The following is a 13,675-nucleotide window of genomic DNA, read 5'->3' on the forward strand; positions in this document are numbered from 1 at the left end:
AAGTGCACCTTTTGAAACTGTGATTGCTAAATAATGAAGAAAATAAGACCAAGTGAACTATGACAAGTATATGTTTACTTATATGTGAGATATATCTACAAAATCATGTTAAAGAGCTCAGAAATTATAAAGGAAGGTAATTTAAAAAATAAAAGGAATTGAAAGGGCTTTTTTGTTTTTTCAAGTTGCCTTTTTTTTTCTTCTGTTAAAGGATAATCTTTTGATGGGCTCTTATCACTTCCATTCTAGTAGAACTGTGCTAATGACCACACAAGGAGAAAACCTACATTCCCCCTCTGGAGTTAACATGAAGAAAATCTTACAACTCAAAAGAGCCTGACCTGCTATGCTAGCACTGAACAAATTAACAACATACCACAAGCTCATAAATGGTACTCTCTGGAGTCTTAAATGCCAACTTTTTTTCTCTAATATGCAGTTTTATCAGAATTTTAAACCTAAAAAGTTCTGACTTTGAGATTTTTATTTAGAAATACTTTTGCATCACACAGTAGATTTAATAGAAAACTGTAAAAGTGTTTGGAATATAAAATACTACAATACCACAGTGATATATTTCCACACTTGTCTTTTCTCCTCCTAGAATACATAATTGTTTTCTCATATAGAGTCTTTCCATTCCAAATCCAGGACTGGTACTAAAGGTTCACAAAATCACAATGTTTCCCATGCCAAATCAGAATAAGGCACTACTAATGGTCCAGCCCAGAAATGCCTATGAGGGACAAATTTTTCCTCAATGTGACTTTATTACTTCGTACTGCAGCAAAAACTCAAACTAAAGTGTCTTTGATATTGATATTTCAATTACTTGTCTGTGTCCCTGCAAGTACAGTGACCTGGCTAAGGTTATACACTTTAAAGAGACAGATTGCTCTTACTCATTACCTCAGCAAATGAAATGAAAATGAGTTGGGTTACTTAGAGAAAACCAGAACTATGCACTTCTATGTGCTCTTGAGAGCACATAAAAGAATGCAGAAAATGTATCTGGACCAATACTAGTAATTTAGCCCACATAACAACAGCATGTTACTACAGAAATTCAAAGTCTGTAAAACTCAGGGAAAAAAATTCAGGGAAAATAACAACTTCTTCCACAATTGATACAGATACAGGGTAAAAACCTGACCCCTGAGAAGGCAGCAGGAATTCTAGGATCAGGGTTCCCCCAATAGTTCATGTCATTCATTCAAACTTCCCATCATATTTTGTGACATTTTTAATTTTAAAATTCTCCTTTATTCTGTGCAATCACACTTAAAATGAAAAACAGCTGCAAATTTTGGCTGAATTTTAAAATGTATTTCTATTTAAAATATAGCCCACAAAACGTAATAAAAACCCAAGGCATTGTGTCATAAATAGCCCAAAATGCAGAATGCAGCTGATTGGCTGTACCTTTACAGAGGCTCTTTAGGGCAGTGATTTCAGTCTGGTCCCCAATGATCAGTTTTATAAAGGAGAAATGCTATCACAGTCAAAAATTTCAGCAAAGAGGCTGAAGGCAGAACGTCTAAGAAGCTCCAAATCTCCTGGGACCCTTAAGGAAGAAAAGGTGGAACAAACCAGCTACATGTTCCTTGAAAGACAGAACAGTCCTTGATCAGATCAAATAATCATTACAGTGTAATAGGCCATCCCAATAATGCTGTTTTGCCTCCATCCTCATTCTGGAAACCGGCTTTTATATCTTATTGCCACTTGAGCATTCCCTAATGTGAAAACAGCCCTCAGAGTTTACTTGAATTAGTGGCTAGCTGCCACCAAATCATGAACCAAGATTTGGCATGAATTGGACAATATTTACTTTTGTCTTGAGAAAAGACTTGGGTAGGAGTCGATGGCGGGGCTCCATAGGAAGTCAGCCTGCTATGGGCCATGCCGTACATTTCCTTAGACCAAATAAAAAACTTCAATCCCAAAGACTGGAACTTCAGCAAACTCCAGGGGAATTAAACACACACACTTCAGTAGTCAGGCTGTCATAGAGACAGAAGAATGCCTGAGCCTACAGCACAATCCTTAGTATGCAGCTTGGAAACCCTGAGCCCTGGGCACCCCTGCCTGAAAGCACAGCAGGCCTGTGTTTGGGATTGCAGAGTCCTGTCAGACACCTGTGTGTCCTGCTCAAAGCAAAGGGTGCAGGAGCAGTTTTGCTGTGGAATGTCACTAGTGAGGACTGTGGGATATTACAGAATCATAGAATCAGAGAGAGGTTTGGGTTGGAAGGGTCCTCAAAGATGATCAGGTCCCAACCCCATGCCATGGGCAGGGGCACCTTACACCAGGACCTGTGGCTCAAAGCCCCATTCCGGCCAGCCTTGAAAGCTTCCAGGAATGTGGCATTCACAACTTATGTGGGCTACACGTTCCAGTGCCTCTCCATCTTCAAAGTTCTCTCCCTCTCCCATTCTGTAGTTACAGCTTCTAAAAATTTTGTGCCTGAAACCTAATGTACATATGTCAAATAAACCTGAGGTGATAAAGTCAAGAAAATCGCAAGTGAAGTCTGGCCCCAAAACAAGAGATGTGGTTTTGCTGGAAAAATAAAAATTCCTCGGAGCTCGTCTTGGGGTTTCTTCTGCCTGGAGACAGCAAGGGGCTTGTGGAAAAATTTTCTTGTTTCTAATTTGATCAGTGAAGAGCTTATGGTCTTCTCCTGTCCTGTTCCACTGAGGCAGTTGCCTATAATATCCCTCCATATTAGCAGAAACTGTCAAAATCAACACTAGGAGAGAAACACTTAGTCTACATCTGAAGCTTCTATAGTTACACTGGTGAAATCAAATGCATGGTGTGTCATTGTCTGTTCCTCCTTTCAGCAGCATGCTTCCATTAGAGGATATGGGGCTTTTATAATTGTAGATGCAAATATAAAGCATTTATAAATTTCTGTTTATGCATTGAAAGAAATCAAACAGAGGCAGTTGCCATTTGAACTGCCAGGTAATACCTTTGAACAAGTCAGGTAATAACTGTGATATTCATCTGAGTGGTAAACGGTTTTGCTTTCTATAAAATAGAATACAAACCACCAACTGAAAATATTCAAGAACTTAAAAAGAAAACATCAAAAGTATTAGAACAAATAGTTTTTCCCATTAGTTCACAAAAAAATCTGAGTTCTCAGGTGAAAAGCTTTCATCACCTTAGCCTTCACCTGTGCTCTTGAAAAAGATATGGTTTGTTCCTCCCTGCTTCATTCCTTCCTCCAATAAGTTTCTTTTAGAATTTATGTCAAAAGAATTTTTGGGAAGCTGAAGATAGAGGTAAAAAACAACAAATAAAACCCAATACTATTTTCTTCACCCCCAAATTTATTAAGAAAGTGAAAGGTATTCTGTAAGGATGAGTGCCTTCCCTCCTGTTGATTCCATTGGTATAAAATGAATCCCTGTTTATAGCCATAAATATTTTATAACTTGGAGTTCAGAGACCTGACCTGGAGGGTACAAGCTCTAGATTCTGTGGGCAGAAAGGAGATTTGAATTCTGGCGCAGCCTTCAAGCTAGCTTGTGATGAGGCTTTTGTTTCCTCCCAAATACTCTGCAAGTTTAAGCTGACATTTTCTTTGGTTTTGCCAGACCTTCCTGGGATAGAAATCAGTTCCAAGATGAAGAAGAGTTTTTGCTTATCTTAAAATAGAACTTTTCCCCCCCACACACATTTTCTGAGAAAAGACATGAACCAATTTAATTTCAATCCCTATATTTTGAGTCTATGTAGCTTTTTCAGAAGCATCTTGGAATTGATACTAGCTTTCAATCATAATTTTCAGGTACTTAGCTACTTTGCCTGGTGAAATCTGCTAATTTACTGAGGTCTTGTAGAGTCTTGGAAATATGTCATATACAGAGCTCTGCAAACTCCATTCAGGGATTTGCTCATGCAACATCATATGTGGCACTTAGGGACATGGTTTATTGGTGGATTTGGCAGCGTTAGGTTTATGATTGGACTCGATCTCAAAGATGTTTTCCAACCTAGATGATTCCATGATTTGTTTTAGTGTTCAGTTATGGTGAGCAGCATGTGTTAAGTATGCGCATGTCATCTTAAAATTAATGCATGAGTTTACCTTTTAATTACCTTCTGCAGAATTGTCAAGCACAAGCAAAAAAGTGATTACTTTTTCAAAAGTAATCAAAGTTAGACAGTGTTCCTGCCTCTAAGGAGCTAAGTGAATCTTGGCTTGCAGTACCTCAGTGTCAGCAAATGGTGCATTTCCCAACCCCAGACACTTGGACTGTGCACGGGACTCCACCATTTGCTCGCTGAGAACATGAACCCTCACCTGCTCTGTGCATGGGCAGATTATTTGGTGAACTTGGACATAAACCTGGAATAAATTACATTTAAGGTAAGTTTTAGTCTTATCCAAGGCTTGCTTTTGTTGCCTAAGAATTAACACTGCACAAGCCACAGCGGTAGCAACGATGCCTTGTCAGGTATGCGCTTATGATCAAATATTGCCCCTGCTTAAGACAGGCAAAGGGGGTGGGATTCAGCATGTGATGAGTCCACACCAGGATTAGGATACCTGTTGGGATACTCCTTGATGATCTGATATATGCTGATCTGAATGGTTTCATTCTCAAAGCGGCTGTTGCTCCGATCTTTGTATATCCGGAACTCGGCGGCTGTCACTGCCTCTCCGTGAGGGATCTGAGTCAGGTCAAAGCGGAATTCCTTGTAGTGCCTTCGGTGGTGGGAGAAGTCCTTGTCCCTTTCAACTGTGAGAAAAAGAATTGAATGTAAATTAAAGACGTCAAACAAATGCCCACTTCCCATGATGAATGGAGCATTCCCTCTGCTCGGGGGTTAACAAACATGACAATATAAAACTGTGCAAATAATAAAACCACAAGCCCAGACATACTTCCAGTTAAAGGAAATTCCACCAGCCCAGTATCTTCAGTTCAAAAGGAAAGAAAACCTCCGTGGCTTTTATATAAATTCCAGAAGCCGGAGTGGAGAATATCAAAAAAAGCTGAAAGGGGGCATATTGTAAAGCAACTAGAAATATGGACAAACTAAAAGCTGTCAAAGGATTTAGGACTTCAGTGTGGCCATAAGCACAGCAATAGCAATGTCAGAACTATAGATGACTTTGAAAAACACTAATTGCCTCTAATAACCAGGTCGATGAGAGGAATGCAGCTTATTTCTGTTTAACAAAATAAAAGTGGTACTAAAGTGCACTGCAACAACTGTATAGTTAAGAAGCAGTTAAGTCATATAAATTAACAAAAGTTGTACTCTAATGGCATGCACGTCATCTTTCCAGTGGTCAGAAGAAGGAGCTGTGGGTCAGGGCCAAGTGGTTCTGGCACCCCAGCAGCATAGGAGGTACAATTCTGGCTTGAGAAGTCCCCTCAAACCTGTTCTTGGTGGGCAGGTGCAGCTCCCACTGCTTCTGACATTTTAAAACAATTTTACATTTAAAATTGTTTTAATTTAAAACATTTTAAAACACAACAGTGCCACATTTTAAAACAAAAAAGCAAGCCTCATGATTGCTTAATTGAAGTTTCTACAGAATTTTAAGAGGAACAAACCAGGTGATTTTAATTTATAACTGGTTTGGGTCTATTTCCATTGTCTGCTGCAGTTCTGATTCTCAGTTAGGAGCAACTTTTGCAATGGAATATATGTTTTGATGTGACAATGGAAACTACAGGCCATAGTACTGGCTGATGATCGCCTTATGGGATTCATACTTCAGATTTTAGGGATGTGGAAAGGAAAATGATCCATGGTTTCCACTTCCACAGAGTACAACATATCATTGACCTATGAATAAGCTGTGCTCCGTGGGAAGACAGAATTTCTGTCTTCTGGAAAATTCTACCTGCCAGGTGACATACATGCTTTGTTTAACTGATGGTGGACAAAGTCTAAAATACAGAGTTGGGATTTGGTTTAGATAACCAACTAAACATTTATGGCTGCACTTAGCTTCTCTAAACACTCTCTTCTGTAACCTCAGCTCTTTTACTGCATTTTAGTCCTCAGATCTGAGAGAGGAACAATGTCTGTTCTGAAAAAGCACACATTTGCATTACTAAATGCTACATGTATGAATAATGTGTAAATTATTACAATATTTATACTTACATGCTTATATATATATGCCTCCCAAACAATTCTTTCTAAATACATAATATGTATGTGTTTGCATGCACATATAATTATATAATTTTATATATAAACGTACATATCTGTATTATTATAATGTATATGTTGTCTTACAAAATAGAAATCCACTAAAAGGTAAAAAAATAATTTTGGTCTTGACATATAAGGGTATAGTTATGGACATATTAAAGTGGGAGCTATTGAACAAAAAGTATTTAACACTATTTTCAGAGCAGTAGTTACTAGTTAAGTCACCTGTGGTCATGTAACTCATTCTTTACAGTGCACTTCCCTGTCACCATTTCAAAAATCCAAACCCTCCTTCCTTTCATTAGCTTTTTTTTTTTTTTTACATACAAGTCTGTATTGCCGTAAGAACCACAAAAAATAAAATATATAGGCTACAAGAAGACTTTATCTTCAGTGAAAATGAACTTTCTGCTGGCTGACAAAAGGAAAATTGTCTGCTAACTGTGAGGTTTGCTTGGCTCAAGTGCATATTTAGCTTACATGGGTTTGCCATCGAACGCTGTGCAGAAAAAGTAAAGCCGAAAAGCAGCAGAAGCATGTAAACTGGCTGCTCTGTAGCTGAAGATGGATGGGCTGCTACTGAAGAGAAACAGGATACAGTCTATTTAGCAGCTCCACTGCCCGGTTCTAAACCGTGAGATACATAAAGAGATCTGACTTAGGGTTTGGGAGTTGTTTGCTTTTTTTTAAAATACCCATGTAAAGCCTTTCATTTCAGAGGAGCCTGGCAGAGATTAGCATATGCAAAAGCACTGAGCCGGGAGGGTTTTTTCTAGTACAAAGAGTCTGCTCCAAGTTCCTGAGGTTATAACTGAGCATTTCAAAACTGTCATGGAACAGATGTGTCGATAACCTTCAAATGAGAACTATATCTAACACAGACTTGGCATAGTGCAAACCTTTCTGCTGTCTCTGGATATTATTTTTTCAACAAGTATTTACCAGCATGGGCAACCAAGCACTACTCACTGTGAGAAAATACTGAATAATTAAACACTGAATAAAAGGTTTAAATGCCACTACTACTGGACAGATTGATTTTTATTTGGGTTTGAAGCTTCCTTTCGTCTAGTCTCTACCAAGTACTTTCTAATTAGTAACATTAGTTTAGAAACAGTAGCTGTCTGCCTATATGTTATAGTTTGGACAGAAGCCTCCACAATACCCCTCACAGTATCAGTGGGGATCTCTCAGGATCACTCATCTGCTGAAAGAATACTGACAGCCACTTTCTGGTGGGCCTCAAATTAATTGATACAATTCACATAGATAGTATTTATCTGTGTTTCCACATTTATAATGAAGGAAGATGCAGGACTGTCATCTAAAAGGGACACAATTTCAAAATTTCTGTGGTTCGAGACAGCATTTGCGGGCAGGCCAGGACTTCAGAGCAGCAACAGTCTGCAGAAGTGAGGGGCTGTAGGAAACACTGAACATCACTGCAAAAACACCCTGAGTCCAAGGAGGTCCCATTCTGCAGTGAACCCAGAATGTCTATCTGCAAATTTATATCAGCCAATGTAAAAAGCAAAAAAAAAAAAAAAGAAATGGCATACAAATGTAGACAACTTAAAATCTTGCATTATATAGCAGACTGCAAAAAAAGAGGTGATGGTGATGTTACAATAATGACCAATAGTTAGAATGGTAGACAAGTTAAAAAGGTAAAATACTATTTAATGATAATGAATATTTTATTACTGAAAATAATACACAAATCTTGGTCCCGTCTGCATCTAATAAATGCCTTGTCAGGCAAGACTGTGAATGCTCAGTAGGGTATCTGTCAGGTCCTTTGTCCTGCTGAAATAGCATGAAGTGCAGGGAAGCACCATTTCTCAAATATTTTTATTTCACAGGCAAGAGCTTTTCAACACTGGCAGCCTGAAAAACGCAGGTTAAAATTTTCAAGTATTCGGTCCTTTCAGAAAGTTCTCATGCCATTCCAGCCCTGCTCAGTACATCTGCCAAAATGCATTTCTGTGGGACAAATCACAGCATCTAAAAACCAGTTGAAGAGAAAATCAGTAAATATTTTTTAATCATTGGAGGAATAGAATTTTTCTAAGAAAAAGATAATAGAATATTAGGGGCAATGCTGATTACAAAAAAAAAAAAAAGAAAAAAATCTTCCTTTGCTCTCATTGGTCAGGATTCTTAGCATTGACTTTTAAAAATGGCATTTTTATACCACCTGAAATTAATATATGCAGCACTACAGTTATATCAGACAAGTCGTGGCTCAGGGGAATATCACAAACACCTGTGTGTAAGATGGGAAAGAATGATATTTTCCACCCATGTGGCAAACTGATGAAACATTTACACTGTATTAACACTAAATATAACTCTAAGAAGAAAAAAGGTCAAATTTTAAAAAGGTATTTTGGAAAAGAGGTCTTCTTTTACACTGAAATAAAATATCATGCATTGTTTTTCATTAACAAAACTATTTATTTTATGAGGGAAAAAAATAACAACTGAAAAACACTGAAAGCACTTACATAGATGTATAACAAGTAATCAGTATTTTAGAAATTCAGTTATAAATATCTGATTGTGTTGACTGAGCTTAAAAAACATAAAAACTGCTAGCAAAGAGTTTAGGCCATAGTGCCTGAGGGACTATTAGATGTGATCTTTCATGAGTGATTAGCTCCACACTGATATGTGCTTCACTCTTCCTGAAGATGTTGGTGTGTGGCTGTGACACATGGGAAAAGTGAAAGCTGCTTTGGCAAATGGGTAACAAACCAAAGACATGCTGAAAGACATGTTATAATAAGCTGCTTTTGCAATATAACATCCCAGGATCCCAACTCACTTCACAAACAGTGAACCTTCCCTAATCAAATTAATGTCACTTTTTAACTATTAAATCTATGTTCCAAGGCAAAATGGAGGGTTTACAGACCTGTGTAACTAGAAAGGGTCATTTACACTAATCTCACTGAATTTCACTGTTTGACTCTAAATTCTTTGTATAAGTACTAAGTAAAGCAGTCAGTTTTAATCACTCCAAGGTGATAAAGTTTACAGTAAGCTGATACACTACAAACGACACTCATTTACATCTTGAATATAATGAAATGATAGTTTATCTACAGTGAACACTTGTGGTTATCTGACCAAAACAGGTCAAAGGTTCCAGGCATTTTCTCCTGAAATTACTCAGTGCTGCCTCTAATGACTGATAATTGAAAGCAGAGACTGGAAATATCAAATGTGGTAGGTGACAGATAAGCAACAGATTAATGCAAGTACTCTGTTACAGGACACTGAAAGGTCAGAGGCCCTAGGAATTAGCTATTGTGCTACTGTGAAAAGACAGACATCAAATAGCTGTTTACCCCACTCTATCTCTTCTCTCTCTCATTCAAATTCCAGTATCGCAGATGAGACTGTTTAGGGTGACTCACCTTTCATAAATTAAGGCAACAAATGTTTTGTAGGGTATGTAGAAAGGGGAAAAGAGATTCTAGAGAAGCATACAGGGTTTAAAAAACCCAAAATAAAACAGCTATGCTAGGTGTAAATGTTTCAATTAAGTGCTTCTGAGAGAAGTTAAGGACATTCATAAGAATATCATTCTCAGTTGAAGAGAGACCAGATTACAGACTCTAAAATATATACTGTTATATTTTTATATTTTTAATCTTTGTAACTTTTTTGGCTTGTACAAAATGAATATCAGCTTTAGAAAATCACTTTATCTGGGAAAGCATACCTTTCATTTTTTCACCCTGGAAGTCCTAAATATGTACAATCTAGGCAATATTGAAGCAAGTGGCAGCCATTTAATCTCATTCATTGGCCTTTGAATGAGGATTACAGTCTTCTAGAAAAGGTTTTAAATCAGGTGAACTTTTAAAGTCCAAGAATGAAGAAAAACAACTTCCCAAAGTGGTGATTAAAAAAAAAAAAGAAGCAGACTATGATTCTAATTCTCTAAGCAGTAGTGCTTTACTAGGTTTATCTATTTTTTAGAATGGTAAGTTTCCTGATGTGAACTCAGGGAATCTATTTTGAGTTAGACGTTGAAATTGAAAAGAACAGTCACCTGTCCTTAAAGCATTGCTTTGGACACCAGAGATGGCTGCCTGATATGGTCAGTGGAGAGACATTTCTGTTTGTTCAGGGTCAGCTGTCTTGTACCAGCCAGTAAACAGAACAAAAGAGTTTATTTACATTTCCTCTTTGGTCCACTGCAGCTCCAGTGGATAGTCCTTGCTCAAAGGACAGTTCAATCCTTATCAGCTGATTTCAGTGACTGTGTCCTCACTGCCAGGATGCCAGTAACCCAGCAATGGGACATCCTGAGAAGAAATGCAGGGGTTGAGGTCCAAAATCAGAATGAAATGAGTATTTGTTCCCACACCTGATTTCTTTTTATTATGTGACATTAGACATTTACTATTTACATTACCATAATTATTCAGCTGAGCATTTTAACTACAAAACTTCCCTACTGCATATCTTCCATTTAGGATGAAGCGGTTTTCACCTCAGAAACATGGTGGGATGGCTTGCACAACTGGAGTGCTGCTAAAGATGGCTATAAACCCTTGAGAAGGGATAGGCAAGGAAGGAGAGGCAGTGAGGCAGCCCTCTATACTAGGGAATGTGTTAATTGCCTAGAACTTAATTATGGTGACAGCTGGGTTGAGTGCTTATAGGTAAGAATCAGAGGGAAGGCAAACCACAGCTATCCTGGTAGGAGTCTGTTAAAAACCATCCAGCCAGGATAGAGAGACAAATGAAATGTTCTACAAGCAGTGGGAGAAGTCTCCCAGTCAACAGCCCTTGTTCTCATGGGGGACTTCAACTTGACAGTTTTCTGCTGGAAATACAACACAGCAGAGAGAAAACAGTCTAGGAGGTTCCTGGAATGTGTGGAAGGGAACCCAACTCACGCAGCTGGTGAGGGATTCAGCTAGGGAAGGTGGACATGCTGCTAGTGAACAGAGAATCACTGGTGGGTGATGCATAGTTGGAGGCCTCTTGGGCACAGCAAACACAGAATAATGGAGTTTTTAATTCTGAAGAAGTAAGGTAGTGGGTCAGCAGAACTGCTCTTCTGGACTTCCTGAGGGCAGACTTTTGCCTGTTTAGCAGGCTGGTTGGCAGAGTCCCTTGGGAGGCAGACTGAAGGACAAAGGAGTCCAGGAAGGATGGACATCCTTCACGAGAGAGATCTGAAAGACCAGGAGCAGGCTGTCCCCATGTGCCAAAAAACCAGTCAATGAGGAAGAGGAGCAGCCTGCCTGAACAAAGAGATTTGGCTGGAAATCAGGGGAAAAAAAGGGAGTTTATGCACTTTGGAAGAAGGGGCAGGAAATCAGAAGGACTCCAAGGATGCATGAGGTTATGCTGAGAGAAAATTAGAAGGGCCAATACCCAACTATAATGTAATCTGGGCACTGCCTTAAAACACAATGAAAATGTTATTGTAAATACATCAGCAAACATGGAGTGCAAAGGAGAATCTCCATGCTATTGGATGTGGGGAAAAACACAGTGGCAAAGGGTGAGGAAAAGGCTGCAGTTCCTGATGTCTTCTTTGCCTCCGCCTTTAATAGAGCTGGGCCAGTTATTCTCTGGGTGCCAGCTCCCTGAGGCTGAAGACAGGTACAGGGAGCAGAGTGAAGCCCTCAAAGTGGTGGACTTGTCAGTGAATGTTTAATATTTGGAGTCAATGATCCTTTCTCAATATAAATGATTCTATATGACAAATGTAGGCAAAGGTTGAAAACAGGAGTCCCCAAATTACATTCCACACATATCCTATGTTAGACACAAAAGTCATTGTCAGAAACCTAATCTACATTCAGATCCCCTTCCAACTGGAGCAAAGCTGTTTCCTTTATCAGTGGGGATTTTGCTTAATTAGAAAGGGCAAGTCTGGAGAATTTTTTTTCATTGCAACAGTTCTGTTTCTTAAAAACTGATTTATTGCAGTACTTTTTATTTGAGTTTCTCTGCATTTATTATTATTATATTGGTTGTATTTAAAGTAATTATATATTTACAGATGTGGTTTTGAAATAATAATGTAAATTACTTTCACATGAAACTTTCTTTTCAAAACACAAGGAATAAAGTTTGATCAGTCGTGTACAGAAGCTAGATACACTGCTGTAAATTTAGTTATTTCACTAAATCCTTTATTTTCAGGTCAGGTACTGACATCAATGAGAAATATTTTCCTACTTTTTTTACCAAAATTAGAGGCAGTCTGAAAATTGTTTGATGAAATACTGTGCACTTAGTGACAGTTTTAATAAATGCAATACCTATTGAATCCAAATTTTTAGTGGTTGAACATCCCTTCTATAATTGAACAGACATACTGAACTGTATAAATTGCATAGTAATTAAAATCAAAATAAAGTCAATGAAAACACCTTCAACAATGGCAATATAAAGCAAGAAGGAAAAGAGAAAGCACAATAAAAAAATCAAACCAACAAAAACCAATTGCCTTTTTTCTTTTTTCAAAGCAAATATTATTTCACTTATTGTTTTTTTTCTCTTTAACCCTCAAAGAAATGCATTTCAAAATCCCATAATTTATAAAAAAATAAAAAGTTAGACTGTATGAATGTATTTTAATCAAGTATTACATCTTTCGAGAGTGCTGTTCTATTATTAAAATGTTCATTTCTTCATTTTGTTATTGTAGTCAATAAGATCTCATAGATCCTTGCCAATTCACAAAACACACATTTCAGAAACTCCAAATAGTGTAAAGACTAAAATATTAAGGTGGACTTTCAAATTATGTGATTTCTACTTTCTAATCCCCTCAAACTGTGCATGCAATGTTTTACATTTATAAATAAATGTAAATTAAAAATAAATGTTTCACTTTAGTAAGTGATAGACAGTACCCAGATAAATAATGGAAGTTATACACCCATGCTAATATGTAAGTGAATATGTAAAAGGATAAGTTTCTTTTTTTTTTTCTATTAATTATTTTCAGAATTGGAACTCAGTTAATAGTTAAAAGCTTCCAGCATTCACCATGAGAAGGAAAGAGTTCCCAGAAACCATGTAACAGTGCCTGCCAGCAACTTTTATAAGCAGTTACCTAAAGGAATGCCTCCATCAAAGAGGCATAACTGGGCTTGCTTTCTCACACACAGCCTCCCAGGTGATCTGGACACCGTGAGATTACCCACGATACCTTCTTGCTACTTTTCATTAAATTATGGAGTGAAGCAGAAGTTTTAATGAAATTGCTGGTCTTCATTCAAGAGCCAATGTTTTGTTAAAAATTTCATTGCTAAACATGTGTTATTCATTCAATCTACTCTTCTTCCAAGTCAAATGCACTTGCTCAACAAGTCAAAACAAGTGCTGCGCTGCAGCTGGTCCAATGATAATTAAATGCTGGAAGGCTTTCAGTTGTTGATACAAAATAAGTGGGAAAGCAACACCCTGCCTTTCTTATGCTGCCTTGAACCCAGCCAAAACA

The 13,675-nt window shown here is 37.8% G+C and overlaps 1 protein-coding gene across 2 annotated transcripts in view; it reads right to left on the minus strand.

Annotated features, from left to right (window-relative positions):
- The window catches only part of BMP5 (bone morphogenetic protein 5), a 54,401-nt gene that overhangs the window by 25,430 nt on the left and 15,296 nt on the right, over window positions 1-13,675 (minus strand). For both annotated transcript variants that reach the window (XM_054280053.1, XM_054280052.1), the window contains exon 2: window positions 4,565-4,757. In XM_054280053.1, coding sequence (XP_054136028.1) covers window positions 4,565-4,757 — 193 coding nt within the window. The remainder of the gene's footprint in view (window positions 1-4,564; window positions 4,758-13,675) is intronic.

This window comes from Melozone crissalis, unplaced genomic scaffold (genome assembly GCF_028551555.1).
Source record: "Melozone crissalis strain CALT ecotype California unplaced genomic scaffold, PUWL_Pcris_2 ptg000027l_1, whole genome shotgun sequence".
Classification (NCBI taxonomy): domain Eukaryota; kingdom Metazoa; phylum Chordata; class Aves; order Passeriformes; family Passerellidae; genus Melozone; species Melozone crissalis.